Source organism: Rutilus rutilus (genome assembly GCF_951802725.1).
Source record: "Rutilus rutilus genome assembly, chromosome: 23".
In the NCBI taxonomy this organism is placed as follows: domain Eukaryota; kingdom Metazoa; phylum Chordata; class Actinopteri; order Cypriniformes; family Leuciscidae; genus Rutilus; species Rutilus rutilus.
The window spans coordinates 25,927,821-25,950,077 of record NC_140233.1 but is presented as its reverse complement, the minus strand read 5'-3'; the positions used below and the strand labels follow the sequence as shown (position 1 = coordinate 25,950,077).

The window sequence follows — 22,257 nt, the reverse complement described above, 5'->3', positions numbered from 1 at the left end:
TCATGGTTCACAGGCTAAATTTATTACTTTGTTCTGTGAAGTTCATAATTACACGGGCACTGATGGCATTAAACATGCGTAGTTTGAATGCACAAGAGTGCTTCGCTATGTGCTTTCATCACTCGCCTGCTTTTAAACCACATTATTATTCCAATTTATATTTAGAGAAAGAAGGCTGCGAGTAATTAAATCTTAATTTCTTGTTTTTACTAAATTTACTCCCACTTTGTGTTGCTCTTAAAAATCTTAACGGGCAGTTTTACTAAAACTAAGACTTGTAAAACAGATATAAATCTCTCGATTGTTATTAAATGTAAAGAAATATTTGTTATTTATATAATACATAAATGTATATACTATATACATGGATTTTAAGATATTTGCCTCCACTGAACATGCATGTAATTGGGCGAGACAAAAATATAAAGTGCTTCCATCTGTTTTTTTGATCTTGAATTCAATTACTGTAGTGTCTGTTTCATAGGAAAATACATTATTTTAATACACATGTCATTTGAAGTGATGATCAAAGAGAATAAAAACACACTGAAAAACCTCTGGTGCTTTTAAAAAATGTTTTACGCCATGGATATTGAAATTATATATGAGATTGTTTTTAGAAAAATACACATTTTGAGAGTATAAAGGAAAATTACATCAACCTGATTTGGAACAATGCAATCATGAGGAGAACGGCATATACAAAGAAGAAACTCATTATTTTGTGTCTCTGGGAGCTCTTATTTTGCTGATTTCACAGTCTGAAGTTGTGCACGGCGTGGTGACATTTACTCTGAACAGGCTTCATTTGGATCTAACACAGGCAATTGATACGTCCTTAAATCTCGGCCAGCGTATCAGAGAGCCGAAAACCTGCAGAATTGCAAAACACACCTGGTGTAAATATGTAATTGGCGGGGTTTATTCCGAGCTCTCGCGTATATCGGGGAGCGATAGGTGTTGCGTTAAGATCCGGTTGTTAGGATATCAGGGAACACGGCAGATTTGTTGGCAAATGTTGCACCGTGTGCAAATCTGAGGAAAATTGGGAGTAAATCTCTCAATATCTGCTGTGATAAAGACACATTATTTCAGTGTACTTCACTTCCTGATGCAAATCCAGTTCTCAGAGAGAGAGAGAGAGTGATATAGGGAGAGATCAGGGCTGTGATGATGATGATGTGGGCGGGGTTAATTGAGGATTAATTAATTAATTGAGGGACAATAATTGAGGGGGTCCTTTTTTGTGTATGATATTATTCAGTATTGATATGGTATTATATCGATCCGTTTGAAATAAAATGGAATTGAAAGAGCAAAACATTGTCGCTCACAGATTACACACACACACACACACACACACACACCGTCTTTTCTCGGATGTATTTGTTTCTAATCACGTAATTTAAAGACAGTATTTTGTCCAATGTCATTTTATTCATACACAGATTTTTTTGTGCATTTTTATTATTAGTTATTTTATTGTTCTTAAACAAAGCTAATAAGTTAGTTAGCAACACTGGTCAAACATTTGGGATCTGTAAGTTTTGTTTAATTTTTGTTGAAAGAAGTCTCTTCTGCTCATCAAGGCTGCATTTATTTGATCAAAACTACAGTTAAGACTATAAAATATTACATAGTTTTCTGGATATATAGTAAAGTGTAATTTATTCCTGTGATCAATGATCACTCCCGTCTCTTAAAGTCCCCCAGTGGTGAAAATCCAGCTTTTAATGTTGTTTATGTGTCTATGTGGTGTTTCTAATATGATTTAACACAAACCATGTGCAAATTCATAAGTATTTTCTCCTTAAAACTGCAGTGAACCAAAGACAGTCTCAAAAACACGCTTTGAAATCGCTGGTGTTTCTGACGTCACAAACTACCTTGTAACCAATCAGATCAATGTGTGATCGTCAACCAGTGGATCTCTGAGCTGAGCGAGTGAGTGGAGGCGGGGCTCATTTTTTTCAAGGAAAAAACTCTTAAATGTGTCATCTTGGTGATCAAAGATGAGTTTTAAGGGATGAAATGATCGACTACAGGGGGACCTTTTTTTTTTTTCTTAGTGTGAAGAACATTTTAATAATTTAAAGAAACTTTCCACTCTAAAATAACCGGTAACACTTTAGTATGGGGAACACATATTCACTATTAACAACGACTTTTGCCTTAATGAACTCCTAACTGCTAACTAATTAATAGTTGGTAAAAGGTAGTTGTTAAGTTTAGGTATTGGGTGGATTAAGGGATGTAGAATATGGTCATGCAGAATAAAGCATTAATATGTGCTTTATAAGCACTAATAAACAGCCAATATCCCAGTTAAATGCATGCTAATAAGCAACTAGTTAATAGTGAGAATTGCACCCTAAAATAAAGTGTTACCAAAGAACCTTTAGTGGATGGAAAGACTCTGGATGTTAAAGGCTCTCAGTGGAAGCATCAGCGCCGACGAAGAGCCTTTATTTTCACGAGTGTGTCTCAGAAACATCCCGTTCTCGTCTGTTATCCCCGACTCTCTCCCATTGAGCTCACGGATATGCGCTCATTTCTCCCGTTTCTCAGCTGGAAAGTGATTCCGTGTCCTTCCATATCCTCCTTCATATCTCCAACTGTTTGATTTGCAACTTGATTTCAGAAGAGAGAGAGAGAGAGAGAGAGAGAGGACCTGTAGATTACAGAGAGAGGGACCCAAAGCCCTGTCAGATACAGAAGAAATCAATTTAATATAGACTTAACTTGAGGAAATTGCATATTCTCTGGCGATGTGCTGAGCAGACACTTCGGATCGGCCCTGGAGAGGAGCCGCCTCTTTATTAATTGCTGCGTGCGAATGAAAGGGTCTGCGCTCGCTCCGCTCTCTGTTGTCTGTGTTTCAGGAGAAACGGAGAAGTGTGAGTGTGTGAGTGTGTGTACGTGGAGTAATTAGGCACTTCCAGAGGGCCTGAAAGCAAGGCAGCCAGGTGGAGCAGAGATTGGAGGGTATTTATGAAGGAGTGTCATAATCGTGACAGGATGATGTATGGAGCAGCGACGCTGGCCATTTTTCTCTCCTCCTCTCCTTCTTTAAAAAATATATGATAAAATACAGTCTTAAAAGTTGATGACCAATTTTGTGTGGTCAGGTCACGGCAAGGTCACGGAAATTTCCCGCTGTTTCTCTTTCTTTGAGGAAGGAGGAGAGCGAGGGAGAGGGAAAAAAGACTTGCGCTCATCAAAGGCAAATAATAATGGAGCAGGAAAGATGAGGGTCTCAAAGTCACCCGTCTAATTGCTTTTAAAAGGTGCCCTTTTCAGATCAGGACTTCTGTGTATCGTTAACGCACACACTCGCACACTCTTTTACGCTCCTTTTCTCCATTACCACAGTCAGCCTCACGGTTTACTGCTGTAACTTAATACTTGCTGTATTTATTTGTGCAGATTTTAATTCTGATTGCCTGAGTTGTGTTCGGTTTGAGTCTTTTTCGTTCAGTTAATCAGTAAAACAGATGCACAAAATTATCCGATTCGTAAAAATTATTTCCCTATTAAGTTCTTTTCAATCTTCTTTGATCATGGTAAATTCGCTATACTGTTCAGCCTCTTATGGCTTAGTGCATTAAAGGGGTCCTATTATGCCCTTTTGTGGAAAGTCTTGATTTTGTTTTTGGGGTGTACAGGAACATGTTTTCATGCTTGATTGTTAAAAAACAAAAAAAATTAATCTATTATCTATTTTTTTAACTTATTTTTCACATAATTTTACATATTACAGCTCCTCTCTCGTAAATATTAACGATGACATCAATTTCAAACCGTTTCGAGCCCGATTCAGACCCTGACTATGTTAACGAATAAGAGGATTGTGCGGAACAGATTTCAAGCACGGATTTTACAGGACGTTTCAGAGTGTATGTTTTTTTTTGTGGTCATATTCTTAGATACGATGTTATCCACCATTTAATCATATTTGTCTGAATGCTATGGTAATACAAACAGTAGGTTAATCGATCACACAAAATCATGGATAATTTTCCTAAGGGGCGGCGAACAGTCTTACAAAAACTTACAAGAGCTTACAGAAGCTACAGTAAACACTACATCAATACTGTGATGTTAGTTAGCAGGCTAGCGGAGCCCTTCCTTTACATCATAGCTATCATAGCATAAAGCTTATAATTGGAACTGTTAATAGAAAACACAACTACATTTAATAAGACATACTTACAAGTTGTGATCCATAAACAACAGATTGTCCCGACAAATGGTTCCATCTTCCGGGAGAAGCTTTGGAGCGTATAGCCTGCATTGTACTCGCTTCTGGAAGCTGTTCTCCGTAAAATAAGCAGCGTTGAGGTTATAATGTTCAGGAACAGTGTTCTTCAGGCTTTGGACAAACTACAGTATTCTGGGGTGTAATAAACCGCAACAACACTCTTCGTCTTCTCTAAAGCAGCCCAACATGGCCTCGCCCCGTGTTTCTGGGGGCGGGGTTTATGTAAATGTTAGGTTTAGTGATGTCACCAAACCAGGAAGAAGCTCATTGTAGTCCCTACCAGCCGTTTGTTGTAGTCCTTAAATAGCAATTTCTGTAAAAGAAAATCTCCCTTTGCTTTGAACTTTGAGCGTTGTAACTGATGTCGTTTATGCTCAAACAGCAACATTACACACTAACTAAAGTTAGAAAAGTCAAATCATAATCAACCACCCCTTTAAATATGCTTCATATTTTCGTAAATTAAGATTATTTCAATTACTCAAAATGGTTCTTCTATGGCACCGCTATGGCACCGCTGTGAAAACCCCCGTTTGGACCCTTCATTTTGAAGAGTGTAATTGCGTGTCCCGGATCCACATCATAGTGCCGTTCCTAGTCTAATGTTAATTACTGTGTGCCGGAAAGAAACTGCATCCTGTTCACATTAGAGTGAATGGCCACTTTATTAGCGGCACTTCCTCTACGGGCAGGAAATGGATGTGGTAACGGCCCATCCATTAGTTCAGATGATTTTACAGCACACACACTCCGTTTACCTTTGGCGATCGGATGAGAACGTGCAATCAACAACAGAATAGCAAAGAGCTGTGCTGTCATAGATGAATGACCCAGAGTTCCCCCGTGTGCTTCAGACTCCGCTCTCCTGTGTGTGGAGTTTGTCAGAGCCGGCGCGTTGATGACGATGCAGCTTCAAGTTTGGCCTGCAACGTTTTTCAGGTTTATCCCCTCCCCCTTCCCCCACAATGAAGCTATTTCTCTCTCTTCTTTTGCTGTGTACAACACCAGTCAGTCAGTTAATGCATTAACTGATGTTAACAGAAAATACCTTACTGTAAAGTGTTACCAATAACATATGAAAGTATAGGAATTATGTAGTGACCAACAAATTAGCATTTTCTTTGTACTGCTATGCACTCTGGATATTCTCTGGGTAGCTTTCTAAAGCATCATGGGGATGTTTTTATGTTAATAATAATAATAACAAAAATAATAATGATATATTACTAAAATTATGACACAATTATGCTGTACACTTTTTGACCCCTTTTTCTTCACTATCCAGTCCAGCTAATAATAATAAAAAAATGGTAACGCTTTACAATAAAGTTCATTAGTTAACATTAGTTAACTACATTAGTTAGCATGAACTAATAATGAACTGCACTTATACAACATTTACTAATACTTTATTCAAATCTTGTTAACATTAGTTAATGCATTGTGAACTAACATGAACAAACAAAGATAAAAAACTAACGTTAACAAAGATGAACAAATACAGTAACAAATGTATTGCTCATGGTCAGTTCATGTTAGTTAATACATATACTAATGTTAACAAATGAACCTTATTGTAAAGTGTTACCAAAATTATCATCATCATCATCATCATCATAATGGTAACGCTTTACAATAAGGTGCATTATTTAATGCATTAACTAACATTAACTTAGCAATTTATTTGTTACAGTTTTTATAAATCTTTGTTGATGTTAGTTAAGAATAATAAATAATAAAAATAATAATAATTATTGGTATTATTTCTAGTACTACAAGCAAATTATATATTTTTCTACATAAATTAATACACAGGAATAAACATTTATTTGAATGCAAACACATTTCAAGCATATACTTATTTATTATAATACAATATGAAGAGAATGCTTGCTGTAACGGCTTTTCTCTATAATAGTATCATATTTTTGCCAGTTTTGTTCTTGTGAGAGAGATATTATAAAAATGTTAAGTGTAAAAAGCAGTAATATATTACAGTAATTACAACAGTAATAAATGTCAAATAAAAAATAAAAAATTAGCTTTCTAATTGAAAATAAAAAAAGCTTTCAAGCAAAAAAAGCTTTTCCCCTTAATTAATTAATGCTGTTGTTTCCAGCTGCATTATATAATAATAATAACAATAAATTATAATAGTATAGTACTACAAGCAAGTATATATTTTTATACAGAAATGAATACATTACAACAAAATATTTTTGACTGCAAATTTCAAGCATTTAGTAATATAATATATATTTAAAAAAAATATATATATATCTTAGGAGAGACAAAATATTCAAAATGAAAACAAACATAACCCATTTATTAAAAAAAGGTTTAAAATGTATGTTTCTAGTGCGAATAATCAGTAAATGCTGGAGCTAAAGCCGGAGTGTTTCCAGCTGCAGTGTCTCTGTCACCTGCTCTGCTCTGTTTGCACACTCAGCGTTAAACACTGAAGTTTGCCTGAGAAAAGCTCATCTCTCCGCTCTTCACGTGCCCTTGAAGAGATGTGTGCGGTTGTTGGGCGTTCTCGTAAAATTCTTCAACAGTTTCGCCCATGTATGCTCTCTCTCTCTCCCTCTATTTCTGTCTTTTTTTCCTCTGAAACCCGGCCATCTGTCTAATTGTTCACCTCCGTTGCTTTAATGCTTTTACATGCCTTCTCCCTCCTCTTTCCAGGCAATAAACTTTATTTTCTTCACAAGACTTTAATCTGCACAGGAAAGCAGGCGTCCAGGTCGTGCGCTTCTTTCTGGACCTGCTCCAGTCTTTTATAAAGCGTCGTGCAGTTACTTAAGATACAATAAGTTAAGCGATTAGAGTGATCCGAATACATAGTTTTATATGGAATATACTTTTATTTTATTGAAACAAAGAACACATGGTTATCATGGATGCTACAATATCAGTACACAAAATATTTCCAACATCTTGATATACAATATCACACTTTCCTCTATGGTTTACGTACATAATCCATTTTCCCCAAAACTTGTTACATTTTTCAAATTTGAGCCTTAAAGGGCTGGTATAATGCCCTTTTCACAAGATGTAAAATAAGTCTCTGATGTCCCCAGAGTGTGTGTGTGAAGTTTTAGCTCAAAATACCCCACAGATATTTTTATACAGCATGTTTAAGTTGTCACTTTTTGAGGATGAGCAAAAACACAGTTTTGTGTCTGTTCCTTTAAATGCAAATGAGCTGCTACTCCCGGCACAGGGGGCGGAGCTTCAACAGCTTGCACTCACACAGACATGTTGTATACAACATTTCTGAATGGTTGTAATTTATGTAGCTTATGTGTAGGTATCTTCTAGTCATTGATTAGCATATTCTGTTATGATAATCTATAAATCGTGTTCCGGGGGCGGGGGTTTATGTAAATTTTAGGGTTAGTGATGTCATTACACACTAACTAAAGTTAAAAAAGTGAAATCATATTCAACCACCCCTTTAACATAAATGTAAGTCTCTCCATACTGTATATTTCATTTACGATCCCTAGCCATTGATCCTTTGTCGGAGGGTCAACCTGCAACCATTTACGGGTTATTGCTTTCCTACTGCTTGCTAACAATATTTTTAATAAGTATTTATCCTAAGTATTTTACCTAAATATAATGCAGTGAACGAAAAATCAACCTCTACTCCCGTTATTTTTCCAATCTCTGCCACTACTTCTTGCCAAAAGAATTTTATTTTGGGGCAGGCCCAGAAAATATGGTAATGATTAGCCATCAGGGTTTCACATTGCCTCCAACAGAAGCCTCGGCTCTGTGTGCCTGTGTGTAGTGCTGTTAATTTGGGAGTTATAAAAAATCGTACTAAATTCTTCCATCCATCTATAGTACATTTTAATATATAGTTGTGTATCCAAATACATGTAAATACAGTGTATGTATTGTAAATCTATGTGTGTGTATACAAATAGGCTAGTATCTCTACTTGTCTATCTGGTGACAATCTTAAGCACATTAGAAATGATGAAATGGTAAATTATATGTCATCTATAGCAAGAAAGATGAGTGATTCACTGGCGATGGTGATATCTCAGGCCATTGAAACCATCTACCTTTCATTTGCATGATTTGTTCAGCCCATACCCCATATGAGTGTGTCTTTATAGTGCCTGATTACCATCATGCCATGTCACATGACTAAAGAATGGATCCATTCCATCCTTAATGAAAAAACATATTTGTCTCTATGACCGTTCACTCCGGGGACCCCCAATGCTGCCTCAAATTTAGTCCTTCCCGGTCTCTCCGGCTTTCTTCTCATCCAGTGTGTGATAAATCTGTGTGCGCTCCAGTGGGGCAACACCGGCTGAGGAATAACCCTCCAGAGCGCTTGTGCTGGCACTTTAAAAAATAAACCTGTTTGTTGCATCTCCATCATACATTTATCAAATCATTTCAGAGCAACGCTTCGGCTTCTGTCGGCTCCCGCCAAACCAATTTATCTCCTTCTAAACAGGGTCTGTAGCTAAACATGGAGCAGGTGTCGTCAGTCACCGAAGCATCCCAGAATTCCCCCACTTCCTGCTTTCTCAGTGTCCACATTATATCCTGCTTGTTTTTTATTTTTTACAGCTTAGTAATGCTTTATAGCCTATAAACTACGTATATACAACAATTTGATGGAGCTCAAGGCTTTTTCCTCCCTGAAGTGGGGAGTCAGCTAAATGTGAACCATTTCCTTGTATCAGTACCTCATTTTTGTGATGCTCCAAGCAAAGTGTGCTGGGGAAATATTCATCTACCTGAAGAAAATGGTTTAGCGATACAAAAAAAGGTGTCATTTGATGATGCACTCTGGCTTTGCTAACTCGTCTTCATCTTCATCTGTTCTTTTTATGACATGTAGGTCCCCTAAATCCCAGAGATGAAACAACAATGCTCTGAAACTGATATCAGACATGATGAATGATGGAGTGGCAGCTGGAGAATGTTTTCTGTCACAAAACCTGAAACAGAAGGACAGATAACTCCGTTTTGTAACTTTTTACTGGATAAGTTGTATGCCATTTGCATCACCAAACATAATTGCAAAAATAATGGACCTATATCATTGATAATACAATTTGCGTATTTATGTGAGCAGAAAAAATTTGTGAAAAAGGTGTGTATTTTCATTTTCAAGGATTTGAAGGATTTTATTGTCATTCCAAAAACATGGTACATGATCTGGAACAAAATTAGTCCTGAGGTCCGATTAAAACCATCTCAAGTAAATTAAAGATCAGCAACTCAAAAATACACAATTGTACCCACAAATATACACACTAAAACTTGAAAAATTAGCAGCATAGCAATAAAAGTGCAACATAACTCAAGATAAAAAGTTCAGTTTGTCATACATTAAAATACCTTAATTAAAAACTTTGTTGAGTCACTTAGTTATTCCATTTGAAAAATAAGAGGGCTTGATCACTTAAGTCAGATAGGAAGTTAGGGTTGGATCAAGTTATTTTAATATAATGAAGGGCTGCAAAGACTTTTGGAATAAGAAACACCAAATAAATCCAGCACAGTAAGGCCAGAAACGTGCAATATGAAAGTAAATAGGGTCGTATTTGACTTGGTGTTGACTTTACAGCATTATCGGTGTATTATTCCTAGTACACGTCGAGTTACGGAGACCTTACTAACAGCTTGATTAAGCTGCGCTGTAGTGGAAGGTGACTGTGGGCTGTGCGGTTTGACAAGGTCCCCGTCAAGCACAGTTCCACATTGATGAATGGTGTTTGGGGATGTGGGGTAATTTTTCCATGACAGGGTGTGGCTCTGGGCGACGTTACTGTTGATTGCTTGTGCTCTGCACAGACTGTGCAGAGAGTGGACAATACAAAATTGCAGTGTGTTGGTTAAGACTCTTGGCTGGTTATGCAAATGTTGCAGACTCGCTATCGGGTGGGGGTGACCACCTGGACAATTACTAACTGGACAATTAGTAAGAACCCTTGTTGTGCCCTTTAGCAGCGCACTTAACCCCAGGTTGCTCCCGGGGGACTGTAGCTGCAATTAGTGTACTGTAAGTATCTTCGGATACATCTGCTAATGGATAACAGTGGCCTGTAAAAAATTTTTTTTGTCTGTGAGTGAAAGAGAAAGGGAGTTGAGGGAAGTGCTGGATCATGGTCCTGTGTATCCAGAGGCCTCCCAAACGAATTCCCTTTCCTTACCACAATTAAAGGGATACTCCTCCCGATAATGAACGTTCTCTCATCATCTACTAACCCTCATGCCGTCCTATATGTATATGACTTTATTCTATGGAACAGATAATATTAATATACTTTTTGAGTCCATATAATGCATGTGGATGAAAAATTTCATGGGCAAAGCAGATTTATTGTCAATAGTGTAGCTTGAAGCCCCAGTTACTCAGAGGTCACTTCCAAAGCAGCTTTGTTTTGGCAAACCTGGTGAATTTGTGTGTCAAAAATTCGACAAGCTTGAATGCGATGTGAAAAACGTGTGGGGAAAGTTTTAGCCTCAAATGCCATCACCTGAAATTTAAGATCTTGTTGGCTCTTTTGAGATGATTTCGTCGGTGGAACTGTACAAAGGTAACTGTGCTTGGAAAGACAGATGAAAGCTGTTACTTGACTACACAAAAACCTGCTGTCAGTGTTGTACGTAGTACTTGAGATTGGCCATGAGTTTGAGTCCAAGAGCATATTGTAATGGTCTTGGTCTTGTCATATACACGGAAGCATTTGGATTTGGTATCAAAGGCACAAACACTGAAAATATTTTTTTTAGTCTGTGCAGACTGTGCTATCATGTAAACCAGTCTTCATTCACCCCAAAGGAATCATTTAGACCCTCTTCTGTTCTCGGTCTTGAATCGGACTCAACCCTCTTCTGTTCTCGGTCTTGATTTGGACTCAACCCTCTTCTGTTCTCGGTCTTGAATCGGACTCAACCCTCTTCTGTTCTCGGTCTTGATTCGGACTCAACCCTCTTCTGTTCTCGGTCTTGATTTGGACTCAACCCTCTTCTGTTCTCGGTCTTGAATCGGACTCAACCCTCTTCTGTTCTCGGTCTTGATTCGGACTCAACCCTCTTCTGTTCTCGGTCTTGAATCGGACTCAACCCTCTTCTGTTCTCGGTCTTGATTCGGACTCGACCCTCTTCTGTTCTCGGTCTTGAATCGGACTCAATCCTCTTCTGTTCTCGGTCTTGAATCGGACTCGACCCTCTTCTTGTCTCGGGTTTGATTCGGACTCGGCCCTCTTCTGTTCTGTGCCTTGATTTGGACTCAATCCTCTTCTGGTCTCAGTCTTGATTCGGACTCAATCCTCTTCTGTTCTCGGTCTTGATTCAGACTCGACCCTCTTCTGTTCTCGGTCTTGATTCGGACTCGACCCTCTTCTGTTCTCGGTCTTGATTCAGACTCGACCCTCTTCTGTTCTCGGTCTTGAATCGGACTCAACCCTCTTCTGTTCTCGGCCTTGATTCGGACTCAATCCTCTTCTGTTCTCGGTCTTGATTCGGACTCGACCCTCTTCTTGTCTCGGGTTTGATTCGGACTCGGCCCTCTTCTGTTCTGTGCCTTGATTTGGACTCCATCCTCTTCTGGTCTCAGTCTTGATTCGGACTCAATCCTCTTCTGTTCTCGGTCTTGATTCGGACTCGACCCTCTTCTGTTCTCGGTCTTGATTCGGACTCAACCCTCTTCTGTTCTCGGTCTTGATTCGGACTCAACCCTCTTCTGTTCTCGGTCTTGATTCGGACTCGACCCTCTTCTTGTCTCGGGTTTGATTCGGACTCGGCCCTCTTCTGTTCTGTGCCTTGATTTGGACTCAATCCTCTTCTGGTCTCAGTCTTGATTCGGACTCCACCCTCATCTCGGTCTTGATTCGGACTCAACCCTCTTCTGTTCTCGGCCTTGATTCGGACTCAACCCTCTTCTGTTCTCGGTCTTGATTCGGACTCGACCCTCTTCTTGTCTCGGGTTTGATTCGGACTCGGCCCTCTTCTGTTCTGTGCCTTGATTTGGACTCAATCCTCTTCTGGTCTCAGTCTTGATTCGGACTCCACCCTCATCTCGGTCTTGATTCGGACTCCACCCTCTTCTGTTCTCGGTCTTGATTCGGACTCCACCCTCTTCTGTTCTCGGCCTTGATTCGGACTCAACCCTCTTCTGTTCTCGGTCTTGATTCGGACTCAACCCTTCTGTTCTCGGTCTTCAATCGGACTCAATCCTCTTCTGGTCTTGGTCTTGATTCGGACCCGATCCTCCTGTCTCTGTCTTGATTCGGCCCCGAACCTCCTCTGATCTTGGTCTTGACTCATACTCAATCTACTCAGGTCTCGACTACATCACTGCCCGCTGTAGCTCAATTATAATGGAACATGTAAACACTTGATTTCAGATTCCAAATCATATTTACCCACCCCTAAAATAAATAAAATAGATAACTTTCATGTATCCTTTTACATGTGAGACACCTCTTTCTGTCAAAAAGAGCTGTTTCCTGCGAGAATAGGCTTATGAAGTGGACCAGACTTTGCTGATAACAAAAGTCTGGCTTGTGTCAGACTTGTACAGTCTGTTAACCAACAGTACCACACATCAAACCTACCTGTTCTGGTTTGATATCTGTCCAAATCATTTAGTCATCAGTCTTCACATCTGTCCTCTTGTGTTTCCCAGCAGCTGTTATTTCCTGTTTTCCAGTTTTCACATGCCATACACCTGCCAAACACGGCTAGCGGAGCCTGACACGCAATAACTCAGGCAACTGCTGCACATCATTCACGCAGCAATCAGTCTAACCGGACGCTCGTCATTGATCATCTGTTGTGTACACTAGAAAGCAGCCCTCAGGTGTGCACATGCCACTGTTTGCCACCTATCAGTCATAAAATACCATGTTTATCCTAGCCGCAAGTGAACCCCTATTTAACATATCATTGTTTTTGCGACCCATCTGAACAGCCAAGTTTTGGGTCACAACCTGCCATTAGGGAAACACTGAGATAAATCACATTGAATTGAGACTATAATCTCCAGACGGACTCTGAGATCCTTCTGAAATAATTATCCATTTGCTCTGACATCGGTTTCTGTTGTTCGTGTTTGCCCTGTGGCAGTTTCAGAGTAGACTTATGCTGTCTATGTCTCAGTCTTATCGCATAATCACAGCACCCCAGCCAAGGACTGCAGGCCCACAGGCGAAACCTGATTTAGATAAATAAGACCTGTTAGATGGAGTAGCTTTGCACTACTGACAAATAAGCCTGTCTGTACGAATAAAACGGTGTGTGTATGTGTCTGGGTGTAGTTTTTGCTTTTCCATAAGGGGGACCAAATGTGCTTGCAATTGTATTACATATACATACTTCTTTCAAAACATTAAACAAAATTTAATGTTCCAAACTTTTGACTGGTAGTGACATATATGATGCAGACTTGAAAATGTACTTCATAGAAATCCCAGTCATGATTTGCTTTATTTTTACAACTTTTAAGGGTCATTTTTAATTTTAATGCATTTATAAAAATAAAAATAAAAAAACAGCATGTGTGTGAGTGCGTATGCTTGTATATCTGCATATTGCTGCATATTGAACTTTAGTGTTGGAGTCATTAGATGGAAGCCAATAATGTTGTTGTGGGCATTTTGTTGGGTCAACACAACTTCCTTTTTAATATTATATATTGATGGGCTTTAATAACCAAGTGACCTAATTTTTGTTGGCGATAACGCTGAAACAAACATCTCTGGGTATTAGTCAAGCCCCATTGGACAGTAATAATCTGATGAAAAGTGATGTTGAACAGTTATTGTATATCTTGCAGTTTGCCATCGAGGGCGTATGACAAGACTAGACATGATTGCTCTGAAGTCTTTATAGGACAGTAGCCATCTAGAATCGTCTACGGCACTAATTGCGCAGCGGCTGATTAGCAATTGTAAGTGGTTGGTGGACGTGCTGTTGATAGGAGAAATGCTGATGGGGTGGTTTTCCTGTTAACCTGGTGGTGTGCTGTACATGGCATAATTAAATTGCCCCATGTCTCCTAACCCCACTGTAATATTAGCAGAGTTTATACAGTCATTCATCAAAAAATCCCTCATCAGAGATGCCGTACAGGACTAGCGGAACCTGCTAAGTTAGCACACAGCTGTTTGTGGCGAGAAGGAAACACTGAGAACAGTCAACGAAACAGACCTAAAATCTCCTTTCTCAGCATATTGCTGTACTAGCTTACTAATAAGTGCTCTTTTCTCTAGTTCTGATTATTTAGTTGTTATATACTAATATTTGACTTTGCATTATCTTACTTGGATATTACATATTTCCACATTAAATATTGATTTTAGTTTAAATCAATTTCAGTAATTTTTTGTGTTTTTGAAAGAAATTCTTCTGCTCACAAAAGTATATATTATATATTGTGTATGTATGTATGTGTGTATGTGTGTATATATATATATATATATATATATATATATATATATATATATATATATATACTTAATTATTTAAGTAATTTTTTGTGTTTTTGAAAGAATTATCTTCTGGTCACCAAAGCTGTATATGTATATAGTATATATATTTTCTATTTTCTATTATATTATATATACATTTATTTATTTTTTAAAGTAAAATTATAATATTTATAGTTGTTGTTGTTAGTTAGGTAACTGTTATGTAATTTATCATTTCCATAATTAAAATAATTTGTGCAAATTTAGAAAATTTGAAGATTTAAATTAGTACAAATCTTCATATAAGCAAACATACTTAATCCTAATGCTTATTCTTTTTTTTTTTTTTTTTTCAAGTTTAAATAAATCTAATGTATTTGGTAAATGAAAACAAATTAAAGCTAGATCAATTAGTGCTACAGGCTGGCTATACAATTGACCCTTCGCAGGGAGTTTGATTGACAGGTGATCTGACCAATCATAATCCGCCATCCGCAGAATCCGCCATTTTTGTCCGACAAAGCGGTCAGGAGAGTTACTAGATTAATGTTGGAGGATTTGAACTTGAAAAACGGTGTACTGACGTCTTTCCGCGGGAAAAACAACATTCCTCCTGATGTTCATTCATGTTTATTTGATGCTTTAAATGAACTATAAGGAAGAGATGATCGGTTCATGAGCAGTTTTAACTGAGGCTCTACAGAGATCTGTCAGACACATTAAAGAGACACAAAACCGTATTTATTGTTTAAATTTCTTTAAAAAATGACCAAATTTGAAAGTTGAGACTTTGTTTCATATCAAAAGTACCCTGGTCTGTCCTGTCTCAGTGTGTTTGTCAGTGTGAGAACATGGTGTGTGTGAGAGCGGCGTGGCTTGTCGGACATAGCAACAGTAACTAAAGGGGGCGGGTCTTTCGCAAATTGAATTTATATTCAAGATTAAGAATTTATAAAATGTTTGTTGTTGTTGTCGGTGCGCCTGCACACTAAACCCTGAGAGTTTCCCACTGACTTCACCTGGAGAAAACTTCAGCTGACCTCTGACCAGCCAGACTCTGATCCTTCCTTTGTGGAGTGATTTATGTGTCTTCCTTCATATCGATCGTCTTCGGCTATGATCAAAGGTACACCTAAAAGCCAGCACTGAGAGAGACCATTATTGTGTGTTTGGCTTTGCTCATACATTATTTATCTCTTTGAGCCTGTTCTATATGCCATTATGGACATTATGAAAGAAGGGAGCCACTGCCTCACCGTTTACTTAGTGTAAGCACAGGATGCCGGGAGGAAAGATCGGATACAGGGTCATAAAAATGCCATAAAGAGGATATTGAGATGCTCTCCTGCCACAGAATGTGCAACATTCCCTATTGGAAATGCGGCCCTGATTTAGGCAAAGAGAGATGGAGTTGTTTTTCATGGTGTCTGTGAGATGGAGGGTTCAGTGAGTTAGAGCGGGATGTGTGGGCTATGGCTTTCAGTCTGTTAGCAGTGTGATAGTGATGGATGTAGCGGGTGTAAAATCTGCTGGTTTCTCTCTTTTTTTTTCAGAGCAAAGCTCGTGTTGAAGCCATGACGCTGGATTTGGCTTCCTTGAGGAGTGTCCGAGAGTTTGCCGAGATCTTCAAAGCCAGGAAACTGTAAGTAACACAAGATACAGCAGAATTGTAATGCAAGGATGAACTGCTCCTGGAATGAGACGCTGGCTAGGTCATCATGAAAAGCTTTCCGATTGCTCTGTCCTGAGACCGACCCCCCCCCCCCCCCCCCCCCACCGGCTCCATTAACGAACTATCACATCAGAGAAGGGCCAAAGGTCTCCCCTCTTTCATCCTGAGCCCCGTCCCTCTCGCTGGTCAATACACAAGTATCCGCACCTTAGCTATAGTTCCATCAATCTCAGGGATTGGGAAGTCCTTCACAGTCTCCTGGTGAAATCAATGACCGCTCCCGCTGTCGGGAAGCTCCGCTGCACTGCTGAGAACTGCCAGCATGACTCCTCAAGACAGTCTATACATGTCTGCTGAAAATACATTCATAAATATTTTAATTCATTCATTAATAAATAATATAATTTATTTTTTTTTTGCAGATTTTTATGTTGCTATTAAATAAATAAATAGTTTCATTATTTTTTTAATAAATAATATACATCATTATTAAATATATATAGATACATTACTAGATAGATAGATAGGTTTTCTTGGTAAGATTGCTTTAATCCTGGACTAATTAAACACAGCATTGATTGTAGTGTTATCAGTTATTAATTATTATTATATTACACAACGCTATTTAATATGATGTCAAGACAAAACATTTAATAGGTTGAGTGTGTCTCGTATGCCTTCTATTATCATATCAATACAGTGCTTTTTTAATCTGTAAACATTCATTAGTTTTGTGACGGTGAGCTGCAGTGATCAGTAATTAGGCTAATGAGGGATAATTATGATTTAATATAGACGTGTCTAGAATATCTTCTGTGCTCTGTGAGAACTGTGTCCGTTCGGATGCAGTTCCTTATACTGTAGTTTTCAGGAAAAGAAATGTGAAGTATTGATTATATTGAAATAATAATAATAATAACAATAGTAACGTTGTTTAAATCCGGAGTATCGTTGTCTGAAATGACTCTGTTGTGAGTTGGGCTGTTTCCCAGTCCTGGTTCTTGCTTCGCTTGTTCTTCTGTGGAGTTCCTCAGTGTTCCTGCGGTAGAGCCTCGACCTTCAGCGCTCCATCAGTCCACAGTGAGTGTGTGTGAGTGTGTGTGTGGGGGTGTCCCGGGCCCTCGAGGGCCTGCAGGACTCATCTGGCCCCCGGCCGGCCCCGGGGCACGACAGCAGCAGAGCTTGGTCAGCAGCCAGAGTCCTGGAGGTGACCCCCCCCCCCCCCCACGCACACACACACACACACACACACACACACACCGCCCTGTCCCTGCGCTCGAGCCAACCCCCCCCCCTCCCGAGTGACTGTGGCTCCTGATTACAGGACCTCTGAGCAGTGTTTCCACAAGTGAAAGGTGTGTTTTGGGCCCTAAAACCGAGTTAGATGCCCTGCCTACAGCCTAGATAGGAAGCTAAGCGTGTTGCTAAGCTAACCGCACACGCAGGTGTTTGGGCAGAATAGCTCATGTTGAATTTCCACAGTCTCTGTTTTGTGTTTGTCATTATGAACCGCCCTCTGCGGCTCACACTGTGTTCTTTGGGTTTGCTTTGTTTTGCCTTTTTTTGCCTTTTTTTTTTCGTGATTTGTTTTTTCTTTGTGTTGTTTCGCTTCACTTTGGGTTCTGTCATGGTTCTGATTTGTCTTGTTTTATTTGCTTTTTGTGTTTTGCTTTACCTTTGTGTTGTATTGCTTTAGGGTCTGTTTCTATTTGTTCTGTTCTGTTTTGTTTTACTTTTTGTATTCCATTTTGTTTTTGTATTTTATGTTGCACTTTGCTTTTGTTTTGCTTGTTCTGTCTTGTTTTGCTTTTTGTGTTTTATTTTGCTTTTGTGTTTTGTTTAGTTTGTTTTACCTGTGTGTTATATTACTTTGGGTTCTGTTTTTTGTTCTGTTCTATTTTATTTTAATTGTTTTCAGTTCTGTTTTGTCTTGTTTTGCTTTTTGTGTTTTATTTTTTTACTCTGCTTTACTTTATTTTTGTTTTGCTTTGCTTTTGTGCACGTTTAGTTATATATATATTTGTGTTTGTTATTTTTGTTCGGTTCTAATTTGTCTTGTTTTGCTTTTTGTTTTATTTAGATGTTTTGCTTTGATTTGCTTTTGTGTTGTTGTTTTTTTCCTTTGTTCTGTTTTGCTTTGTTCTGATTTGTCTTGTTTTGTTTTTTGTGTTTTTATTTTGATATGATTTCTTGTGTTTTGCTTTTGTATTGTTTTGCTTTGCTTTTTTGTGATTAGTTTTGTTGGAAGTGTTGTCTATCAGGAGCAGAGCCGAGCATATCGCAGAATTGTTTAGGGCTTATCTGGGTCTGTATTGGCTCATATGTGTGTACAGCTAGTGTTGCCATGTGCGTGTGAATGCATTACGCTTCCCTCGTGTGTCTTGGCTTGTTGGCTGAAGTGCCAGTTCGGGTTTGTGCCTCCGCCTCCCGAACACATCTGGGCTGGTCAGATCATAATGGAAGCTGTCAGCCTTTAATAAGAGGGAGAGATTAACCTATTAGTTTGGGACCCAAAGCATTTATTTGGCCCAGTGACCCAAAGTTCGTGTGGGGATTGAGAGGGCTTTCTCCCTGGCGCTTTGAACCGTCCAGTTTCCTTGGACTTCACGGACTTATATGTTTCCCGTATATCTTTAAGTGTCTTCTCACTTCACAGCTCAGGATAGTTGCCAATGAAAGGTTTGAGACTCTGCACATGAAAGCAACGCTTCGACACTTCAAAGTAAACAGACACATAACATTTATTGCACATTTGTTTGGCTGAGAGCAAATATAAGCTCTCGGGGTTTGTTTATACCACAGAGAGGGCGTTTTAGAAGTAAGGTTTGACCTAAACCACACTGTAAAAAATGATCGTAATTTTAATGGTAAAAGACTGTAAAAATGCTACAGTGAAAAACTGAAAGTTTTCGTACTATATACGGTAAATAACTGTGATAGATCTAACGGTACATTTAATGTAATTTTACTGTAACATACCGTTAAATTTACAGTTTTTGAAAGTGAAAAAACAACTCATTGTATCATTTACAGTGAAAAACCGTAAATTGACATTCCCACAATTCCCTGTGACACTTCACATTTGATGTATTTTTGTTGAAATAACTATGTTTGTTTCTTCATAGTTTTCTTCGTTTTTTCTAATCAGTCATGTACATTAGGGGTTTATGTTACATTTAATGTTGTTAAATTAATGTTTATTGCATTTTTAAAATTTCATGTTACCATGATTGTGTTTAATGTTTGTGTGAATGACACTGTGCAGCTTCTATATTTATTAGTATTAACTCTCTTGTGGAAGAACTGCTTATGTTGAGCTTTGATTGATCATGTGACTCTCATCACTGCTGTGATTGGTGGTTATCAGTGTACAAAACAGATAATACTTCAATATTACGGTAAATTAACATTATATCATATTACCGAAATCCAATGTTAAATATACAGTTTTTTTTCCGTAAAAACAACGGGAAGAAATTACCATTTTTTACAGTATTTTTCCGTTTTTTAACAGAAATTTTCTGGCGCCCCTGCTGCCAGAAAATTACCGTTTTTTTACGGGTTTTTTTTTTACAGTGCATTGTTCAGATCCCTAATCCTGCGTATGAAAAATAGCTAAATATCTTAATGTCTTTAGCCGAATAACCTCTGACGACCTCATCTGCGTTCCAGTGAACACTTTCACACACTCCTCGCGCTCATGTGACCCGATCACACCCGAGTGAGTGAGTGAATGAATGGATGAATATCCTCTCTCTCCCTGGCCAAGGTTGTATTTCTTCATTAGCGGCTCCCAGGATATGTGTGTGTGTGTGTGTGTGTCCCGGAGGAGGTGGAGTAGATTAATTCTCATCAGAATGGAGAGGTGCTCAGGTGTGAATGGCAGAAGGCAGCTGGTGAGACCACAACACGCCTCCCTGTTTCTGTTTCCGTCGAGATGTCTGCCGGCACACACACACACACACACACACACACACACACTAACAGTTACTGCCATTGGAGCTTAATTCAATCACAGCTGCTTTCGCCACTTTTTTCCTACCCTCTTTTCTTTTGTAGCCGTCCGTAAACCCCCCGCTCGCTCATTCCTTCTCTTTCTCTTTGTTCTTCACCCTCAGTGTGTTCAGGTGGGCACGGGGAACATATTTCCATGCACTTATCATCCCTTTGTTCTCATCAGGGTCTGTAGTGTTTCACTCAGTCTGCTGTGAAGTGTTCTTGATCGCCTATGATGTTTAATTTCGCTGTGTATTGATTGCTTGTGGACAAATTCCTGACTCAAGGTGTTCAATCCGAGAGAAATGCAATAAAGCCACTCAGATATGCAACAGAAACATGCAAATATTCTCACCAAAACTAGTTATATACTAATTATTTTAGAAAAGTTTGCATACTTGTGTGTGTCAGTCAAGCTGTCTATGGTAAATCACACGATCTACTCCTATTGCAGTAACAGTTTATTGATAAGCTAACAATGAAATAATATATAGGCTAACTCTATAAATATACAAATATAAAACTAGGTGTCTTTACATATCAGTAATGGATGATTTTTGTTTTTAACAATAAATGCTTTTTGTTTGTTATTATGAGATGTCCCTCTTAATTTTTAAGTTAATATCAGAAGGAATTTGGAGCAGATAAATTAAGATGTTATATTAATAATTAATAATAAATTCAAATTGATATGATTATACTTTTTTATGTTATGATTGATGAATCATGTAAGAACTGACAAAACATACTGTAAGCCTAGAAAACAAAGACCTCACCTTGGGAAGGAGACAACTATAATCCACTAATATTGAGACTGTAAGTTTATCTGCTCCAGGAACAGCGCCGTTATTTCCCCGCTGATGAGAAATGTCATGTAGCTTTTAAGTTGCAGAAGTATTTTACTGATAAAATCGTCAGAGCAGCGCTGAGTGTGTGTCCGCACTGAATGTGTGTGCGTTTCAGCAGGAGAGAGAGAGAGAGCATTTGCTTTCTGTACGTAATAAAATACGTGTTGTATTTAAAATGTGTGTTCTGGTTCTTTTGCTGTTGTCGGCTGTAAAGACCTTTGAAATAACTGAAATCATGTGGTGAAGTGATATGTGATTGTAATGTGGTCAAGATCTGCTGGAACTACTTTATCAGTGTTTCCCTGAAAATACCTGCACACCTTATAATGTTCATCAACCAATCAGATTCAAGCATTCAACCAGTAGTATACGCTATTTTAAAGGCTTCTAACTTTGTTTTGGAATTTTCTACAATGGACCCTTTTTACAGACTGAGATTGTGTTTTATTGCTCATCAACATCGTAAATCCTGAAAAGTTTTTTTATATATTTTCATAAAAAAAAAAAAAAAAAAAGTATACATTTTTAGGCCCAGGTCCACTCTGTTGTGATTGGTCTATTCTGCTCTGCTCTGATTGGTCAGATGGTCCAGTCTGTTGTGATTGGTCTATTCTGCTATGCTCTGATTGGTCAGATGGCCCAGTCTGTTGTGATTGGTCTACTCTGCTCTGATTGGTCAGATGGTCCAGTCTGTTGTGATTGGTCTACTCTGCTCTGATTGGTCAGATGGCCCAGTCTGTTGTGATTGGTCTACTCTGCTCTGATTGGTCAGATGGCCCAGTCTGTTGTGATTGGTCTACTCTGCTCGGATTGGTCAGATGGCGCAGTCTGTTGTGATTGGTCTACTCTGCTCTGATTAGTCAGATGACCCAGTCTGTTGTGATTGGTCTACTCTGCTCTGATTGGTCAGATGACCCAGTCTGTTGTTATTGGTCTACTCTGCTCTGATTGGTCAGATGACCCAGTCTGTTGTGATTGGTCTACTCTGCTGTGATTGGTCAGATGGCCCAGTCGGTTGTGATTGGT

General features: G+C 38.7%; 1 protein-coding gene across 1 annotated transcript in view; it reads left to right on the top strand.

Annotated features, from left to right (window-relative positions):
- Positions 1-22,257, top strand: part of wwox (WW domain containing oxidoreductase) — a 249,186-nt gene that overhangs the window by 49,299 nt on the left and 177,630 nt on the right. The window contains exon 6 of the mRNA XM_084397772.1: positions 16,269-16,357. Coding sequence (XP_084253898.1) covers positions 16,269-16,357 — 89 coding nt within the window. The remainder of the gene's footprint in view (positions 1-16,268; positions 16,358-22,257) is intronic.